Source organism: Coenobita brevimanus, chromosome 89 (genome assembly GCF_032717465.1).
Source record: "Coenobita brevimanus isolate Jiangsu-jjx chromosome 89, ASM3271746v2, whole genome shotgun sequence".
Taxonomy (NCBI): Eukaryota; Metazoa; Arthropoda; class Malacostraca; order Decapoda; family Coenobitidae; genus Coenobita; species Coenobita brevimanus.
In genome coordinates, this window is record NC_137042.1 from 29,029,279 (window position 1) to 29,048,382 (window position 19,104).

The window sequence follows — 19,104 nt, forward strand, 5'->3', positions numbered from 1 at the left end:
AGCACCTACGACCCCCCCCCCCTCCCCTCTTCCTCCAGCACATCCTCTTCCCCCTTCAACATCTCCCTTTACCTCTCTTCCCTTCTGTCCCTCACCCCTTCCCTCGCCCACCACCCATGGAGCAAACCCCTTGATTCCCCTCTCCCTTCATCGTCCTTCCTCCTTCCTCTCTCCGTCCCCTCCCCCCACCAGACCACTTACTTCCTTTTCTTCCGCTTTGCCCTCTTCCTCTCTTTTTCCCCTTTCACCCATTTCCTTCCTCTCCCAGACCTCTCTCTCCCTCTCCTCCTCTGCTCCGTTTCTCCCCCATCTCTCCCCTTCTTACCTCCTACTCTTCGCTTTCCTTTACCACCCCTGCGGCAGCTCCCCTCCCTTCCACGCCGTACGCCACACCCCCGTCTTCCAATCTTGCACACTGAATTAACATAATGAGCTTTGAGGGCAGACCCAAAATTTCTTACAGGGGTTTTAATATATCGTAAAGCATGCATAGCCTACACAGCCACCTACTCCCATTCCCAGACACACACACACATATACCCTTTTCACCAGCCTACCTACATCCATTTTCTCCCCACGTCTGTACCGCATCAGCTCATTAACCGTATAATTAACAGATTTCTTTACTCCACATCTTCCACGAATCACAGAATACATCCAAGGGGTTCGATCTCCCTTTCTTCATTCTTCCTTTGGTAATAATCCAGGAATAACACCACCAGAAAAAAAAAAAATGCACTTGCCCCTGAGAGTGAACCCGTCTCGCCCATTTTAATATTCTCTCTATGCCGCCATCATGAATTCTTTTGTCTGACTCTGAGGTTACAAAAACATCGCCCATTCTCTCTCCTCTCTCGCCTCCCGACTCTCTACTTTCCCAACTTGTGAAAAAAGAAGTCAGGAAGAAAAGAATATATGAGAAAAATTGCAAGTTATGTATTCCATTTTCTCTGTTGTGTTTTTTATTCATTACTGCAGAAGATTTTTACCCCTTCAGTCGGAGTATGTGTTTATATTTTTTCTTGCTGCCTTCAGACAATTTCATTCAACTTGGGAAAGTTTTTTTGCGCTGAAGGGATTAATGAATGCTCGGTTTAACACCTACAATTCGAAGTGTCTCCTTGGCTGCATAAAATCGTTCTCAGTCTACCAAATCATCATCATCGTCATCATCATCATTATCGTGACTGAGCTAACTCCCTTCGCCCGGAGGACGTTATCATTTTATTTTGCTCTCCCCTCCAGACGATCTAATGTAACTTTTTTTAATGCAAGGAAGAAGGAACCAAAAACCATATTATTCTCGATCTGGAAGGGTTATACGTAGCCTTCATTAGCCCTTTCACTACCAGAGATCCTTCCTGCTGTAGACTGGATAAAATCGCCTGTGGTGGAGTTATTACGTCCATCCGATGAATTTTTTTCTTTTTTATCACTCTTCCATCAGATATTTTTCAGCTTAGGAAGAATCTGTGCTAGTGGAAAGGATTAGCTAAGCCATTTCTAGCCCTGTCATGTCGAAAAGCTTCCCCTAAATTTAGCAATAATGAACCGCAAAAGACGTCACTTACGGAAGGAGTTAAAATGGAAAATGCGTTAACGTGTTTAAAGGGTTAATAATTTTTCGTTGTGCCTTGCTGGCAGTGTGTGTGTGTGTGTGTGTGTGTGTGTGTGTGTGTGTGTGTGTGTGTGTGTGTGTGTGTGTGTGTGTGTGTGTGTGTGTGTGTAAGGGTAGCCTAGGGGAGAAAAGAATGCTTCTCACGTTTTCTGTAAGTGTCGTAAAATGTGTTTACACCCTCGTATCGACGTAGGGATGGGGCAACGTTTACATCACTGGCCGCCATTCGTGATACAAGTAGCCTCATAGCTTCCATCACACACGACGGAGGAATGGAAATGAGGCGCGTATTATTAAATCTTAGTTCACAATGGAGTAGACAGGTCTCTAATTTTTGCCGGACGCTTATGCATTGCCTGTGGTTATTACACTGGATTAGCCTGCATCCCACATTTCAGAGTGCAGTTGGCCCCGACAGAGAGGCCAGGCATTCTCCATCTTCTACACCTGCTACGGAAATTGTCGTCAAATATTGGTGACTTTTCGTCCTCATTGTGATTTCATTTTAGCCCCTTGCACACAGGTAACTTAATTTGTAGTATATTGCCATCTCCGGGCGACTTTATTCAGCTTAGGGGTAACTTTATTGAACTGGCGAAATTAGAACTGGTCATAACGCCATTATTTCTTCACATCCTTCCAAAGTTGGGTATAATCATCTGGTGGTACCAGGAATGATTTAAAAAGCATACGTAACCTAATGGAAGGGGTTAAGCTGAGGGTCGTTAATTTCTTTGCTCCTCTGATTTATGTCCTGAAAGAGGTCATAGTGTTTTGTGCAGCTGTAGACATAACCAGCCTATGTGAATCTGGGAAACGCGGTAAGATGATGATGATGATGATGATGATGATGATCAGAAGGAATAAGGTTCTGTGTTTCGGAGTCAGATGCCGTAAGTGAGGTTGATCGTGTGTGTGTGTGTGTGTGTGTGTGTGTGTATCTTTATTTACTTTTAGCTGTATCTAATCTTATCGTTGTGACTGACCAGTGTGTGTGTGTGTGTGTGTGTGTGTGTGTGTGTGTGTGTGTGTGTGTGTGCAATGTGTAGGTAAGGTAGGAGGTCAGGTCATGTATATATATGAGGTCCCTGATCTTACTTACATCAACCTTAAGTCACCTGACCCTCCTCGTTCACCTTGTTTCATGCACCCATCTCTTGTTTTCCATCATGGTTTCTTACCCTCTCTCTCTCTCTCTCTCTCACCCTGTCCTTCTCCTTCGCCTTGTTTCATGCACCTACACCCACCTTCTGGCCATCTTCTATTATACCTTGCATCCAATTTTGTTCATATTTTCTTTCTTCCCCTCCATTCCTCTCCCTCTGCCTCTGTTCCTCTCCTTCTGCCCCCTTTCCTTACCTTCTCTCCCTTTATACCACGATCTCCCTCTTTCTCTCCTTTCCTTTCGTGTCATTCACTGTTTCTTCTCTCCTTTCTGTCCCTCCCGTCTCTCTTTCTCTACCCCCCCCCTCCCTTCCTTCCTTTGTCGCTCTCTCTCCCTCCCTCCTTCCTTTCGTCCTTCTCTCTACACCCATTCATCAATTATCCCCTCCCTCTTCCCCCTTCCCTCCCTCTTTCCCATTTCCTCCTTCCCTCCCTCTTCTTCCCTCCCTCCCTCTTCCTCCTTCCCTCCTTTCCCCCGTTTTCAATTTTTCTGTGTATCTCTTCTCTTGTTCTCTGTACACGTCCTCTCCCCATTATTATTCACTTACATTTTTCAATTTTCGTGCCTCTCACACATTTCATTTCTTTCCTCTCTCTCTCTCTCTCTGTCACACACACACACACACACACACACACACACACACACACACACACACACACACACACAAGATAACAGGCATTTGCTGTATAATAATGTTTTGTTTATTTTTTACATGTATGAAATTATTTGCAATGTAATAGAGAAGTATGAAAGAGTAAAGGGGGAGAAAACGAAAGGGGGTAGAGCAAAAATGACTAAGAAAGTGAAGGATTGCATATGTTGAACTATTTGTAGAGGGAGCAAATGAGACAGGTGTATAGGGGGTATGCTGGAAGGACAGGGTAAGGCACAAGGAAGAAGATGAAGGAGACCAGTAGGGGAAGTAAGGACAGAGAAAGAGGAAGACATAGACAAGGTGTGTGTGTGTGTGTGTGTGTGTGTGTGTGTGTGTGTGTGTGTGTGTGTGTGTGTGTGTAAAATGTATTAGCATGAGGGCTGTATGATTGTTTGAAGGAAGATGTGTGTTGTACAGTGTGGGTTAGTGAAGAATATGTGTGCAGTCGTGGAGATGACAGGTGTGTGCAGTAGTGAAGGAGCAGCACTGGGCGACCCGCTTCATAATGCAGGTGTGAGGTCAGGGTGGGGAAGCGTGCACCCCTCGTCTCACCCCACCTCACCTCACCTCACCTCACCTTCCTCACTTTCTGAACACTTCACGAACACCAATTATGCACACTAACACCTCTACCGCACTGCTTACTATGTTTCTAGATCTTTGTCCTACAGTCTGCACTTTGTATGAAGATCTGTGCCTGACGCGTTCCATATAAGAACATCTGTATAGGTTTTAATGAGTAAATAATTTTTTGGGTGAGTCAGTGAAATGTATTGCTCGGAGGGTGGTAGTGGAGTGATATGAAACAGGAGAATGAACTTGAAATTGAAATGGAACAGAAGCTTAAGCACTGAGAAGAAAAGAAGAGAAATTATTGGAAAGGATAGAAAAGATGTTTTTGATTTTGATAATGGACTATTCCGGAAAAGAAAAACTATGAAATTAATAAGTGATAGGAAAGCGGGAATGATGTGTGTGATGACGGTGAAAGAAGCGAGACCAGCTGGCATGGATACGCAGTGAGAGTGAACGAAGGACTAAGTAAGGTTGCATGAAGGGAGCCAATTAGGAGAATGAGAACATAATCGAGACAAATTTAGATGAGAGTTGGTGTGGAGCGAGATGTGAGAACTGAGTATGCAGAGGGAGGACACGGCAGCAGAAGACGATGAGGAAGAGGCACAAGAACGGCCGATCCTGACTGGCAATCAATTAAAAAGTGCATGGCGTGGTGGAATATACAAGCTTGATAAGGTAACGTTTGAGTCAACAAACAGTGATGCAGCACACACAAAATTATGCTTTGATATTACAGATCGGCTGGGATTCTTTGTAGCTGGTATCGAGCAGGACGTTTTCAGTAGTGCTCTAAATAATTTGTACCTTTTAGCTGTTTGTTCACGCAGTTTTGCAAGAATATCAGTTAAACGGAGTACCTCACTGTTAGCGTCCCCCACCTTCCTCCCCTGCTCCCCCAGCTGATAGTTATTGAGCCACAACAAACCTCAAGCATCTCCCCTTTCTATAATTAGTACTGGATTGCTGATACCCACTGTACTGCTAGTGAGGCTGTAATGCCGAAAATGACAATAACTAATTGGATACTGTTCTTGAATGGGTTCATACTTTCATTTTACATTCCATCATGTTAACTTTGATGCTACTGTAAATCCAATCACCGCTCTTTACAGTCCTGCTTTAAGATGGCATTATTATTTGGCTGGAGTGGAAATGAAATTATTTTCCACTGATCCCGTCTTCAGTGAGACAAAGATCAACAGATTACGTGTTGATACAAATGGTTGCTAACTGCTTAGTGCACCTTATAGTTATTTTTATTTCCTTTTTAACACATGGGGCATAAACTCTATAATACACTGCCTCGAACAAAAGTAACTCGAACACTAGATGATATCAAAATGGTTCTGTGTTGGGGTTTCCTCGCATTTTCTCTTCTAATATCCACTCCGGTTCATAATATTTTACACTTACCTTAATATATAGTATGTGGTTTATGAAGTATGCAGAGAGAAAATGTGGATGGTTAGTGGCACAGATCTCACTCTGGTAGCCTGCGACACTTCCTTCCAAGTTAGCTGAATTAACTGCTCCTTGTCCCCCGTCCCTTAACCTTATATACAAGCAAGATGACGACAAAACTGCTTTATTGCTTCCGCTGCATCACGTCAATTCGCTGGACTCTGTTTCCCCACCTTCACACGGGAGGGTAAAAATAATCTGGAAGCTGTTTAGGTGTGGGCGTGAGATTGGATTGTTCCCTAGAAAGGCTTTGGAGTGTGGGTAATGATCGTGTTCCACAATACGAGGAGTAAATATTTATGTTAGAGTGTCCTTTCTGGTTGTGGTCGACGTCATGGCCCGCCGTGGGAACTTCTCACGGGAGGCGGACAGGCCGGGATGAGGGCAGGGGAAGAGCAGGAAGGAGGAGAGGGATGGAGAGGTAAAGGAAGGAAGGAGGAGAGGAAGGGGAGGTAGAAGAAGCGGCGGGAGGATAGAAAAGAAGCCAAGAAAGAGATGGAGGAAGGGAGATGAAGAGCAGGCGGGGATGAAGGGTGAAGAAGGGGTAGAAAGAGAAGAGAAGGGGAGGAAGAGGTACAAAGAGAAGAGTGGGAAAGGAAGAAGAGACAGCAAGGAATGGAAAGGGAGAGAGAGATGGCGATGAAAAAGGTAGGAGAGGAAGAGGAAGAGGTAAATGGAGACAAGAGGAGAGTGACAGTGATGGGGAGATATATGGAGGCAGGAAAAAGGGGGGGAGGGAAGAGATAGAGAGGCAAAGAGTGGGAGAGGGATGGAGAGACGAGAGTGGAAGAGGGATGGAGGGACAAAGGGTGGGAAAGGGATGGGGAGGCAAAAAGGAGGTAGGAGAGAGGGGAGAGGAAAGGAGGGGTAAAGGAAGGGAGAGGGATAGAAGGGTAGGGAGAGGGAGAGAGATGGAGGGATAAAGGGAGGGATATGGATAGGAGGGTAGAGGGAGGGAGAGGGATGGACAGATAAAAGGAAGGACAGGGTGAGAAAGATAGAGGGAGGGAGAGGGGTGGAAGGGTCAAGGAAGGGAGAGGGATAGAAAGGTAAGGGAGGGAGAGGGAGGGAATGATAAAAGAAGGGAGAGGGATAGAAAAGTAAGGGAGGGAGGGAGGGATAAAAAGAGGAGAAGGGATGGAAGGGTAAAGGGAAAGAGAGGGAGAGGGAGGAGCAGAAGAGACGGGAGGTGGGAGGGAGAGGAAAGAGATGTAAGACAGTAAGAGATGGAGAGATAAGGGAAGGGAGAAGGATGGGGAGAGAGGGACGGAGGGGTAAAAGGAGGGAGAGGGAGCGTAGAAGGAACAGAGGAGACAAAAGGGACGGGAAAGATGTGAAGACTAAGAACAAAAAGCCTCAAATTAATTCCTATCGATCCGCTATAGGCAATGTTGCGTCCAGTTCCTTAATTGTTCTCGTGGGTGAATAGGGAGAAGAGGATAGGAATATACGAGAGTGTGAGAGTTGAGGAGGAGTGAGGACAGGGGGAAAGAAAAATGGGACAGACAAAGCAGAGGAAATAGAAAGAGAGGAGGAAGAGATGGTAGAGGGGGGAAGGGAGAAAAAGGATAATGTGAAGGAAAACGAAAAAGGAAAAGAGCGGAAGTGAGGGATAGGGAGCGGGGGAAGGATGTAGCAACAGGGAAAAAAGAGAAAGAGGAAGAAGATAAATGGACAGAGGATAAAGGACAGAGATAAAGGGAGTAAATGAGGGAGAGAAAAAGGAAAGTGGGACAGCGAATGTGGAAGAAACAGGGAGAGAAGAGGAGGAAAAGTTAGGGAGGGAGGGAAAGGAATGAAGGTAAAGAGAGGAAGAGATGGAGAGAAATATGGAAAAGGAAAAGAGAAGGGACGGAGGAGAGAGAGAGAGAGAGAGAGAGATGGGATATCCGCTGCCACGTGATATCTTCCCTCCTCCCTGTTCTGTACTCTACCCTACCCTCTATTATACGTCATCATCATCATGTAATCTTACTCTATTACAGTACTGTCTATATCTTCATTTCTTTCCTTGCATCATTTCATTGTCTTCGGATATACTGTCATTTCTTATTATCCCGTGATTAACGAATGTTTTCCTATTGATGTATGCTTGCATGTATGTATGTATGGATGGATGGGTGGATAGATGGACTGTATATATATATATATGTATATACTCGAATATATAATTATTTATTTATCCTGTTCTCACGGTCCATTTCTCCCTCCTCCCCTCCCTGCGTCTCTGCACGTCATTGTGATGCTTCTTTCCGACGGTGTTTTCCTACCTTTACTTTCTTTCCTACATCTAACGCACCAGACACACTTTCTGTCTCTCTGTCTTTATCTCTCCAGTTTTTACTATTTCTATGTCTTGATATTTTCGTCAGACATTTTTTTTCTCCATTTTTTTTTTTTTCTTCATATTTTTCTCGTTCTCTTCATTTATTCACTATTAATTCTGTTAATTTATTCTGAATATTTTTGTATGTCCCTCCACTCATCATTTATTTCTTAACATGTCTAGTGAATACTAACTACACTCTTCAACAAACACGCGAGAGTGCGATGTTCTACAAGTGCTAAGCGCATCGTTTTCGAAAATCGCTTGTGAGTGACTGACGGATATCCTGGTTCCTAGAAATGCTCCTGGATCTAAGAATCTCATCCCCACATCTTGGCTGAGGACATACAGTGCTTCACCCAGCCTCCTCTATGGTAAATCCCTTCAGCCCGAGGACCTACTATTTCTTTCATTCGTGCCATCTCTAGACGGTTTTATGCAGGTTAGGCCGAGGCTGGACCCACCTTTTATTTCATTCTTGCTATTTCTACACGATTCTGTTCAGATGAGGGTGAAATTTCTCAGTCTGAAGTAAGGTTATAGTTATCCTTCGTCAACTCCTTCAGTGCCAGAGTTGAATACAGTAGTTGAAGGCAAGCGTCTGTTTTTTTTTTTTTTTTTTTTTTTCTTTTTTAATGCAAGGAAGAAGGAATCAAAGAGCAGGAGCCCGGAAGTTGTTCCCTCTAAATTAAAACAACAACAAGATAACGGAGAGCCAAATTCAAGATCCGTTCATTTCGAGATGCCTGGACACAGTGCATTTGAAATGCTGGAGATCATAGTCAGTAGGAAATACAGACAGAGGGAGACAGTTCCAGTACAGTGATTAACCCCTTCAGGCCCATGACCTATTCGTCTGTTATTGCTACATTCAAACCACTTCATTCAGCATAGTGGATATTTTTCGGTGAGGATATATATATATATATATATATATATATATATATATATATATATATATATATATATATATATATATATATATATATATATATATATATTTTTTTTATACCCAAGTGTCATATGATCGAAAATGGGTGAAGGTCCAGTTTTCAGTGAGAGTTACATTTACTTGACGTCTAGGTGGTCTAGTGCTTTTAGGTCCTCCAGCCAGGTGTCTCATAACGGTGTATATCTGAGGAGTGGTTGTGGTGTATTGCTCACATATCACCACTCAAGGAAAAGCAACTGGTCACCCCCGCCTTATATGGCAGGACTGAACTACCTAACACCTGACCCGTACGCACCTTATTGCATGATAGATAAATAGATAGACAGACAGATAGATATAGACAGGTAGATAGATAGACAGACATATAGACAGACAGACAGATAGATAGATAGACAGATAGATAGACAGGCAGAGAAATTAAATGTTTACTCAGTTCGGGCGGCTGCGGGATCAGATTATGTAACCTCTTTAATCCAAGGCATTTTTCATTCTTACTATCTCAGGATTATTTTATTTAGTTCAGGAGAGATTATAGATAGCTATGAAAGTGGAAAATACGACAGGGCAAAATAATTCTGATAATTATGGGTAATAATGAACTGCTACGGAGACTTACGCTGACATTGGCTAGGGTGATTTATATGGATGGGGCCAAAAGACTGGTGCGATATTGCAGTGTTCAGCTGGTATTTTCTGGTGTGGTACCGGTATTACTAGTGTTCAGCTTGTATTTCCTGGCGTGATATTTCTAGTGTTCGGATGGTATTTCTTCTTGGAACTGCGTCATGTTCTACCGTACGGTGTTCTGTCACGCTTGTCATCAGGGAATATAGCTGTGGGTTGGGTGTGACATTCAGGCTTTTCTCCTTCCCTCGCTTGATGAAATGGTGGAAGCCAGGTTTGTATGACCACTATTATTGATGTTTTGTTATTCTCTCTCTCTCTCGTACTCTTATCATTCCTGTCTACCCATACCCTCATCTCCCTTTCACTTCTTCCCCCTTCCTGATCTTCCTCTCCCCCGCACTTCCTCCCCCTCCCTTTCTTTATATCCTCCTCTCCCATTTTTATGCCCTCCTCCTCCCTCACCTTCTACATTCTTCCTTTCACTGACGTCATCTCCTACTAGCTTCCTTATCTACCTCCTCCCCCATAGCAGACCTCCTCATCCTCATTTCTCCCTCTCAGTTTTCTTCTGTTTATGCTCTTTCACCCCTCTGCTTGTCCTAATATGTTAACTTCTTCTTTATCTCCTCCTCTCCCTCGGTCGCTCCCCCTTCCCTGTCTTTATCTCTCCCTCATTATGTCTTCTCCGTTCCTTCCACCCTGTCCTCATCTTATCTCACCCTCCACTTCCTCATCTCCTCCTCTTCCGTACTTCTCCGTCCCTTTCTGTATTTCTCCGTCCCTCCCTCTTTCTTTTCACCCTTTTCTTCCCTTTTTATCTCCCTTTCCTCCATATCTTCTTTTCTTCAATATTTCCCCCTCAGTATCTCCCCCTCCCCGTACCACCACCCCTCCACCAAGTCTTTCCCACTTCCCAGACAGTGATCTCAGTAGTTCACAGTGAGCTCTTCGGGATTTCCAGAACTGTGCGTAATTTTAAATTGCTGACTTTATTTTAACTTTTTGCCACCACCTAACGACTTAATTCAATGCAGGACAGATGTTTTAGTGGGCTAATGAGGGTTATATCAAAGCCCTCCCGTTGCGAAAGTCTGTCGTAAACTTAATGAATCGTGTGGAGTTGGCAAGAATGAAAAATGAAATACGCCACTGGAATGAAGGAGCTAAGGTTGTATTCTCTTAGCTAACGTGACCACTGTCCCCGCTTCCACCACTGTCCTCACTTCCACCACTGTCCTCACTTCCACCATTGTCCTCACTTCCACCATTGTCCTCACTTCCACCATTGTCCTCACTTCCACCACCGTCCTCACCTCCACACCCCTTTCACTCCTTCACACACCAGCCGTATACGGGTTTAACACTTTATCTTCCGTCTACCCTTCTCTTTATCTTCCCTTCCATGTTCTTATCTCCTCCCCCGTCACCTACTACTCTGTACTTCCCCTACATAGGCCAACTCTACCTCTAACTTCCTTATCTCTATGTCTCCTTCCATATATCTTCCTCTTTATCTCCCCTTCGCCCCTACCTTTATATCTCCGCGTCCTCCCTGCCTGCCTGCTCTCTCTCCTCCTTCTCCCTGGTTGCAATAATATTTTGATTTCTTCCTTGTCGCCTTCTTCCTCATTCATCTTCCCCTCGGCCTTCCCCGTCTTTTTCTCCCTTTCCACCTCTTTATATCCCCTCCTCCATCTTATCCTCCTCTCCCCCCTTTATACCTACACCCCAGCTCCCCTCCAGCTTTTTGCCATTGCTTTTTTTCTCTCCCCTCTATTTTTCCTTCATCCTCTATACATCCTCCTCTCTCTCTCTCTCTCTCTCTCTCTCTCTCTCTCTCTCTCTCTTTTTTAAATTTCCCTCTCCCATTTTCCCTCCTTTCCTCCCCCTCTTTCTCTCATATATCCTCCTCCTTCTTTCTTATTTCCCTCTCCCGTATTCCCTCCTTCCCTCCCCTTCGTTCTCTCACCTGCCTCACCCCCCACCCCTACCCCCGCACCCCCCGCCAATTCTTTCCCATTCGCCAGACCTTAGTATTATCCCTGGTAGTGAACATGCCGGGGTTTTCCACAACTGAACTAACGGTGTCTCTCTACCCATGACCCACCTCACGTCCTCCACCTCACTCTCTTCCAACACCTCGCGCAACAGTGATGAAACACCTCTCATTTTTTCACACACACACACACACACACACACACACACACACACACACACACACACACACACACACACACACACTTGCGTAACACCGATGCAGTAACTTTTACAGTAACATTTCTCATTCTTTCACACACGTCCACGGCACCTGTGTAACACCTCTTCATATACATGCATAATTGCGATTTAAAGTCTTCTTTTGCGCAGAGTTGACGCTATTTTTAACTTCTAACCCCGTCATAACACTTGTTTTTTTCTTTTTATTCATGCAAATACCGTATTTATATATCTCAGGCGAGTCCCGTCTTCGTGAATGGAACAGTGGAGGCTCTTGTCAAACCCCGCCAGATTGAAAAGTCTCTCAGCTAAATAAAATAATTTAGCGTTAGGAAGTAACAGATAATAAAACAAAACAAAAGAATGTAAGAAATGAGAATATATTGTATAATATGTGTCACATGCAGAAACTAGTGTCAAAAACAGAGATGGCCGGGGTTATTTCGTTCAAAGCTGGTGTCCTTTCCAAGTACTTCTGTCCGTTGTCTTTGTTGTATTGGGACACTCATTAGAACAGTCCTGAGTGTTTTCTTTTTTTAATACTTACACAGTCAGTAAGATGTTTTATAGCCATCCGTTAATCTCTCTCTCTCTCTCTCTCTTTCTCTCTCTCTCCAATATATATATATATATATATATATATATATATATATGGAAGAGAAACTACCGAATTCTGTAATGTTTTCATGATGGTAGCGAAGCATGTGTACAGGTTGATGGATGTTTGAGTGAGTGGTTCAATATCAGTGCTGGAGTGAGAAAGGTGTGGCCATGGCTGTTCAATATCAGTATCTATATTTTTCTCTATCTCTGTTTATCTATCTGTCTGTCTGTCTGTGTATATCTATCTATCTATCCATCCATCTGTCCATCTGTCTGTCTATCTGTATTTGTGAATGTCATAGGTGGTATCTAGAAGTGAATGTAGATAGGGGTAGTTTTGACTCACTTATGCTAGGAAAAGATGAATCGTTTGAAAGGTAAGAGAAGGTCAAGTGATGCAAGGAAAGAGATGTCAGTATTTTAACATGAAGAAAAACACGAGTACAGAGGCTGCAGAGGAACTACATGAGGGTGTGTTAGTGCCTAGAATTAAGGGTGAGAATTTGGTATTGTTTGAGTACGGAAAGTTTAGAGCGGGAACAGCGGAAATTGGAATACTGAACAACATGTAAGGAAAAGAAATACAAAGATTCGTGAAATGTGTGAGGGAAGAATATCTACTCAATAACCAGAAGGGAGAAGTGTTATACCGTTTTTATATTAACCTGGCTTAAAACTGCCGTCTCTCCATCTTGAATGCCGAGTTGTAGCAATAAATTAACACTAGAATATGATGCTAACTACGATAAAATGCCATGAAAAGGTTGTAAAGCCGTAGTGTTATCTTTTCCTGCCATTGAGTTACTGGAATAACCTGCAAAAGGACAAAAATCTGGGCCAACTTAATGTAAAAACAGTATCGTAAGGACCGTATTCTTGTCGGGTTAGGAAGCTCATTAGCACCTTTTCCATGCCAGTTTACTTTTGCGTATGAAAAGGTCCGAATGACATACAAGAGAATAAGGTGAGTTGTACAAGGGACGCTCCTGCCCCGAGAATGTACTGCCCTCATGAACATGTAACGACTAAAAGAGGATTTGAATTGACCAGCCCCCACTTTCCGACAATCATTTGCTACACCCGCTGTGAGAGTTAAGTGTGTTCAACTACTTTGCTACGCTGGTGAAGGCGCCTTGTGACATGGTATACAGGCCAACTGCATCTGATACTCATAATGTTCCTTAAATGAACAAACTGGGGATTTTACAAACACTTTGGCCCTAACATTTTGGTGTCAAGACGGTAATAGACGAGAATATGATCCTTTGTATCTTTCGTGATCGTGTCGTGGGTAGGGACAGTGACCCTTGTAAGATATTCTTTGCTTTTGTCCAGGTGCAGTCACCTCACACCTGCCTTCTGTCTCACACCAGTCGCTTCTTCCTTTACTCCCTCACTCCAGTAACGTTCATTTTAGTTTTTTTTACTTACTGCACAAACGATTTGATAGTTCTTAATAGCAAAACCATAAAAACCTAAGGCTAAGAGTCTGCAAAATTTGTCCTTTTTGAAGACAACTGGTAAGAGAAAATAAGATCTGTTCAGTTCGAAATGCTTGGACACGTTGCGTTTAAAAGTCTGCAGGTAATAGACAACGGGAAGACAGAATTAGGAAGATAGTTCCAGAGTTGGCCAGCTTCATACGTGAATGCTGGAGAGTTTAGGAGTGACGTATTCTTTGTTTTTATAACTGTTACCTCCTGATGGTTTTTACTTAGCTTATGAGAGAGGGTCATATAGAGCCTTCATTAACTCCTTCGATACGGTAGGTCTTTCCTATGCTTACTTCAGTCGTCCAGATAGCATGGATAAAATAAGTATTAGGTCCTTCTGCTGAAGAGGTCAGTGAAACTTTATGAACCTTCTCCAGATGAATAAAATCGCCCGAAAGTACCCGTAGTTATGAGTTTAACATTTTCTCAGTGCAGGGTTTCTCTTTGCTTTATAAAATCGTCTGTAGTTAATCAGAAAAATTACCTAAATTTTACCGTCACAGTAAAGGTGTTATTTTGTTTATAAACCTAGTAACAGTGAGGCTCCTATGACTCACTCGCAGCTGAATAACCTTGTATGGTCATCAGAGGGTTAATTATATCAGTATCGACCCTCTCAGCCTCTTATTAACACTCTCGGCATAGTTAAATCGTCTGGCGTTAGCTGAATTATAGTGCGGGAGAAGACGCGACCATAAGATACTGAACCGCGTCTGTCTTCTAAGTAGAATCGTTTGGAGTTAGTGGAAATATGGTAACTACGGTCAGCATGAATGTCTTTGTAGAAAAGTTAATCTTTTCGCCATAATGACGTTTTTGTTTTTTCCCGGTCCAAGACAGTTATTCAGTTATTCAGCACGTAGGAGAAAAGAGCCGCTTGGTGGTGGAGGTGTTAATGATGACTATCTAACCACCCCAGTGCAGAAAATCTATATCCTAAGCTGCGCAAAATAGCCACAAGATCGCTGGAAAAAAAAAAAAAAAAGTCATCTGGCTGAACAGATTAAATTTGAGGGGTTAGTCTCGACTAAATAAAGTTGTCTAGAGTTGGTGGGAATAAAATAACCAGGTTTGTGATAGTGGAAGTGTTAATGGTTTCCATGTAGAACACCCATCCCGGCGTTCTTGGATGTGTTAAGAAAGCGAAGGGAATGTTTATATATAGTAAACCGCTGCATCATTCTGACATTAGGAAGGACAGTCAGGATGTTGATACAATTGCTGCTGACGTTTGGAGAGTTTCGTAAAGACATTTGTGACGCAGAAGGAACCATGCATAACTACAAGCTTCACAAAGGTCGATGAACTCTCTAGTATACTCCAGTCCACTAAAGTTACCTGTGAGAAACTCATTTTTTAGCTTAGCTTTGAAAATGACGCGGGGCAGCAGTGTTCAGAACTCCAGAACAGACTGGATCTTCTCATCTCACTGAACCAAACGTAAGATTCGTATTCTAAGTGGCGTTAGATATTTCGTATCAACACTTCGTAAGCGATTTATTTGGCATATATCATCTCAGTATCCTGTAGTATGTTACTGATGCAAATTGTGTTGGAATTAAAACTATACCAGTATACATAACAAACAAGGGACTGTTAAGATGTGGTAAACAAAAAGCTAAAAAAAAAATGCAGCCAGGAAGCCTTCTATATCAATCAGAATACGGCCTTGGCAAGCGTGTGTTTGACTGATGGTATAGGCTAGCCATCGTATATTCAGCCCTAGTTGTCTTTGTACTGTGACAAAAACATTGTCTTATATGTTTATAGTTGTACTTGAATAGTGAAAAAAAAAAGATAACTTTTAAATACAAGATGTGTTTTTCTATGTTGTGTATTAATTAGTGATACTTTACACTGATAGCTAACTCACTGAGGTAGGTCTTCACCATTCTAACGCAGGCCTGAATAAGGGGTCGAACTGAAGAAGTTTGAGAAACTCTGATCTAAATCTGCATGAAAAAGATGGCTTTAGATAATAATAACTTGTAGGTGTGTTTATAGCTGACGAAAGTGTGTCACCCACAACCCGATTACTATGTCGTCGTTACGTGAAATTTCGTCATACCATGCGAGGTGGCAGTGTCTCCTTGGGTGGTAGTCAAATCTTCTCGTACATTCCTGCCAGACTACACATGGCCATCAACTGAGGTGAAAGGGGTGAGAACTAACTCGCAATGCAGTCTGCCGAATCAGTTCGATTAAAATCGAAAGTAGAATTTCTTTTTCCCGGCTTTTCTGGTATGAATTGTTTTGAAATAGAAGATTTATATTGATTTAGTGCAACGCTCTTATCTTGTTGAACCTTTTAACGTGGCGACATCTTTTATTATAATATTCTTGTTATCGCTAGGCTATTTTCAGTAACTTCAAGGAAGCCAGTCACAGTGAAGGCGCTAAAAATATATCCCAGTAGACTCTACTAGTGTTAAAGGGCCATCAAAACTAATAAGAACATCAGGTGGTGGCGAGAATGAAGTGTAAAAACGGTGAATATTACTTGTCTTTTTTCCCCCTCCTTGCTCTCCCTTGATGGCCTTATTCATAGCGGCAGAAACTTCCTTGTCAGACATCATTTTGAAGTTAAATAACATCGTTTAATGGTGGCAAGAATAAACCAAAATGATGCTTCATCATAGTGAAGAGGTGAAATTGAATGAAACCATCATGCGTTTGCAGGAAAAAATCACAGAGGTAACCGTACACTCATAGACAAAAGCCCAGCTAATATTTTTCGTCATCGCTTCTCAGTATGCTCTGCTGCCAATTATTCTTAAGCTGGGAAAGGCTTGGTATGAATCTCTTTGGTATGGTGCATCAGAGAGGAAGGTGTCGGACATGTCGTAAGTGTAAAGCAGACACACTGTAATTGTAAGCGAACTTTTATCCCTGCCTTAGCTTCCTTTCTGTTCAGTACCCGTGCAGCGAGCCCTCCCGTACATCTCCAGTATCCCAGGTATCTATTATTTCATGTCAGCAAAAGGGAAACATTTTTCTTTATTTGCGGCCTTATTCATTTTTTGTAAATTTAGATGGAAGTGAAATCACGCATTTCGAAAACGAATTAAAGATTTCCAACATTACCATGGGAACGAACACATAAAATTTCTCATTATTTCATAAGCTCTGTACGGATTCTTGTTACCGAATTTCACGTCTTTCACGAACTGCGCGTGTTTGGTTTGACCTGTGATCTATGAGAGAGAGATAGAGAGAGAGAGGGGGGGGAGGGGAAAGGTGTGAGAATTAGCTAGTATAGAATATCAGTAAGAGGAAAATTGAGCTATACTGAGGACTACCTAAAAGCAGCAAATCAAAGGGATGAGTTCTCATGAAGGTGAGAGGCTTTTCGTCACCTCATCTTTGACGAAATTTTATGCATATTACGCCCCAGTTTTCCTTCCTTTGCTACTGATGCCTATATTTAACATGATCGCAGTTTGCATGGATAAAATACAAGATAATATTAATGTGACAGATAACTGAGTATTACACCATATCCCTCCGTATGTTATTTATATCTATTAACCATCGACGTAGGTTACACAGTTGAAATACCAGAGGCTACTTACATCCAAGAGTCAGATGAATTTTCTTAAAGACGTCCTCGGGCTGAAGTGGTTTATTATTATCCAGGTTATCCTTTCAGCCCGATGATGTCTTTAATCTTATTTTCTGTGCAGCAACAAACTGACAGGGAAGAGGTGCGAGGGAATCTCCTAAAATGGCCACTATAGAACCCAGTGAAAGAAGGTGGTATAGGGTCGTATTCTAGGTGGCATGCGAGGCTTTGTAGTGCTCTTAGTGAATGATTCATTGTGAGTATTACACCTTTTATCTTATGTATATGTTACTGAGACTGTATCGATACTAGAAATATATAACTTAAAAAGAGACAGTCAGGGTGTAATATGCATCATAAATCGGCAAGAAAAATGTGTTACGAAGCCGGCTATGCCACTGACATGCTGAGGGCAGCGTGTGCAAGTCACCTGTTGCGCTACTCACCAGAAGGCGTGTAGCGTTGACTGTGGTGGCGTTGACTCGCGACACTGGCTGAGGGCAGGTGAGTGAGTGTGAGATTGGTTGTGATGTGGTAGCGAGGGGTGTCTGGCGCGGTGTGAGGGGAGGGCAACACATCCCCTCGGTATTAAGTGAGGGAGGGCGGGGCTTTCCCCTCGCTTGTGTCACGTTCCTACCTGCACCCACAAGCTCCGCCCTGAATTTGTGACGTCATGCACTCTTACACGCCCCTTTACTAACATCGGGCCTTGCCTCTTTCTTTTTCTTTTTTATTTATGCATGAAGAAAGAACCAACAGCTGGAAGTCTTCAAAAATTGCCCATTCCAGAGAAAATGCAACTTTTGTACGCTAACGTAATTTTTGTAGATTATTTTTCCTAATAACTGTTGATTTTATTTTCGGTTAAGGAGAGCCCCCTAGTAGTCCTTCGCGTACTAAAAGTTTTTCGTAATAGTTTATTGTAATGTCAATAAACTGATACAGAGATAGGGCAAGTAGATTGCAGAATACGTCATCTGATTGAAGAGATTAAGTATTTCAGTCTCAGACCTCACCATAACTTTAGTACTGATCGCAACATTGTTTTCAAATCATTAACCCCCCATCCCTTCTCATCCCTTATACCTTGTGACGTCACGCATTGTTCCTTAAAAATGCCGCCCTCAACCTTTGACTTAGCCCCGCCCCAACATGTGGCGTCACCTAGCCCCACCTACCAGCCCCACCCACTGCCTACACAACCCACCCACACTCACGCACAAATACTTAATCTCACGCCTACACACACACACACACACACACACACAACTGACCGCTGTTAGCTATACTCTGCCCACTTTAATTTGGTATAAAATTACAAGAAAATTGCAATCTCTCCTTCCCAGTTATTGCGCTACAACAAAAAGAATAAAACTATAATATGGTAGTAGTCACGACAAAGTTTTGAAAAGGATTTAACGACCCGTAGTATTGTCGTATGTGCCATTAGAATTGGTGCTAATCACGAAGATGTGTTATGGAAAGGAGGTAACTAAAGAAATAGTACTGCTTTATTCTGTCATATGATAAGCGGAAGAAGGACCAAAATTTCCACCAACTTAAGGCGAACGAGCTAATATAGATTTTAATGAGAGGCAAAGTATTGTCTAATTCAGGCACACAGCTTCGTGAAATAGGCTACAGAAGGATGTAAACCTTGGACAAGTGTAGGTGGGGGAAGTATAATCGATTTTCACTGGCGGTGGTGAGAATGTATATCCTCTCATTTTGCTTGTGTTTCTTTGCTCTTGGCCTTTTTAGATAAATTTGATTCACCCTCCTTTTACAGAATATATAACCTCTTCAGTCACACGAGTTTTTTTTTTTTATCCTGTTCTTGAAAACC

General features: G+C 42.7%; 1 protein-coding gene across 1 annotated transcript in view; it reads right to left on the bottom strand.

Moving 5' to 3' along the window:
* Nucleotides 1-17,836, bottom strand: part of LOC145411431 (uncharacterized) — a 43,439-nt gene extending 25,603 nt beyond the window's left edge. Inside the window, exon 1 of the mRNA XM_080281471.1 lies at nucleotides 17,662-17,836. Within this exon, the coding sequence (XP_080137597.1) occupies nucleotides 17,662-17,836 (175 nt within the window). The remainder of the gene's footprint in view (nucleotides 1-17,661) is intronic.
* Nucleotides 17,837-19,104: the final 1,268 nt, after the last annotated feature.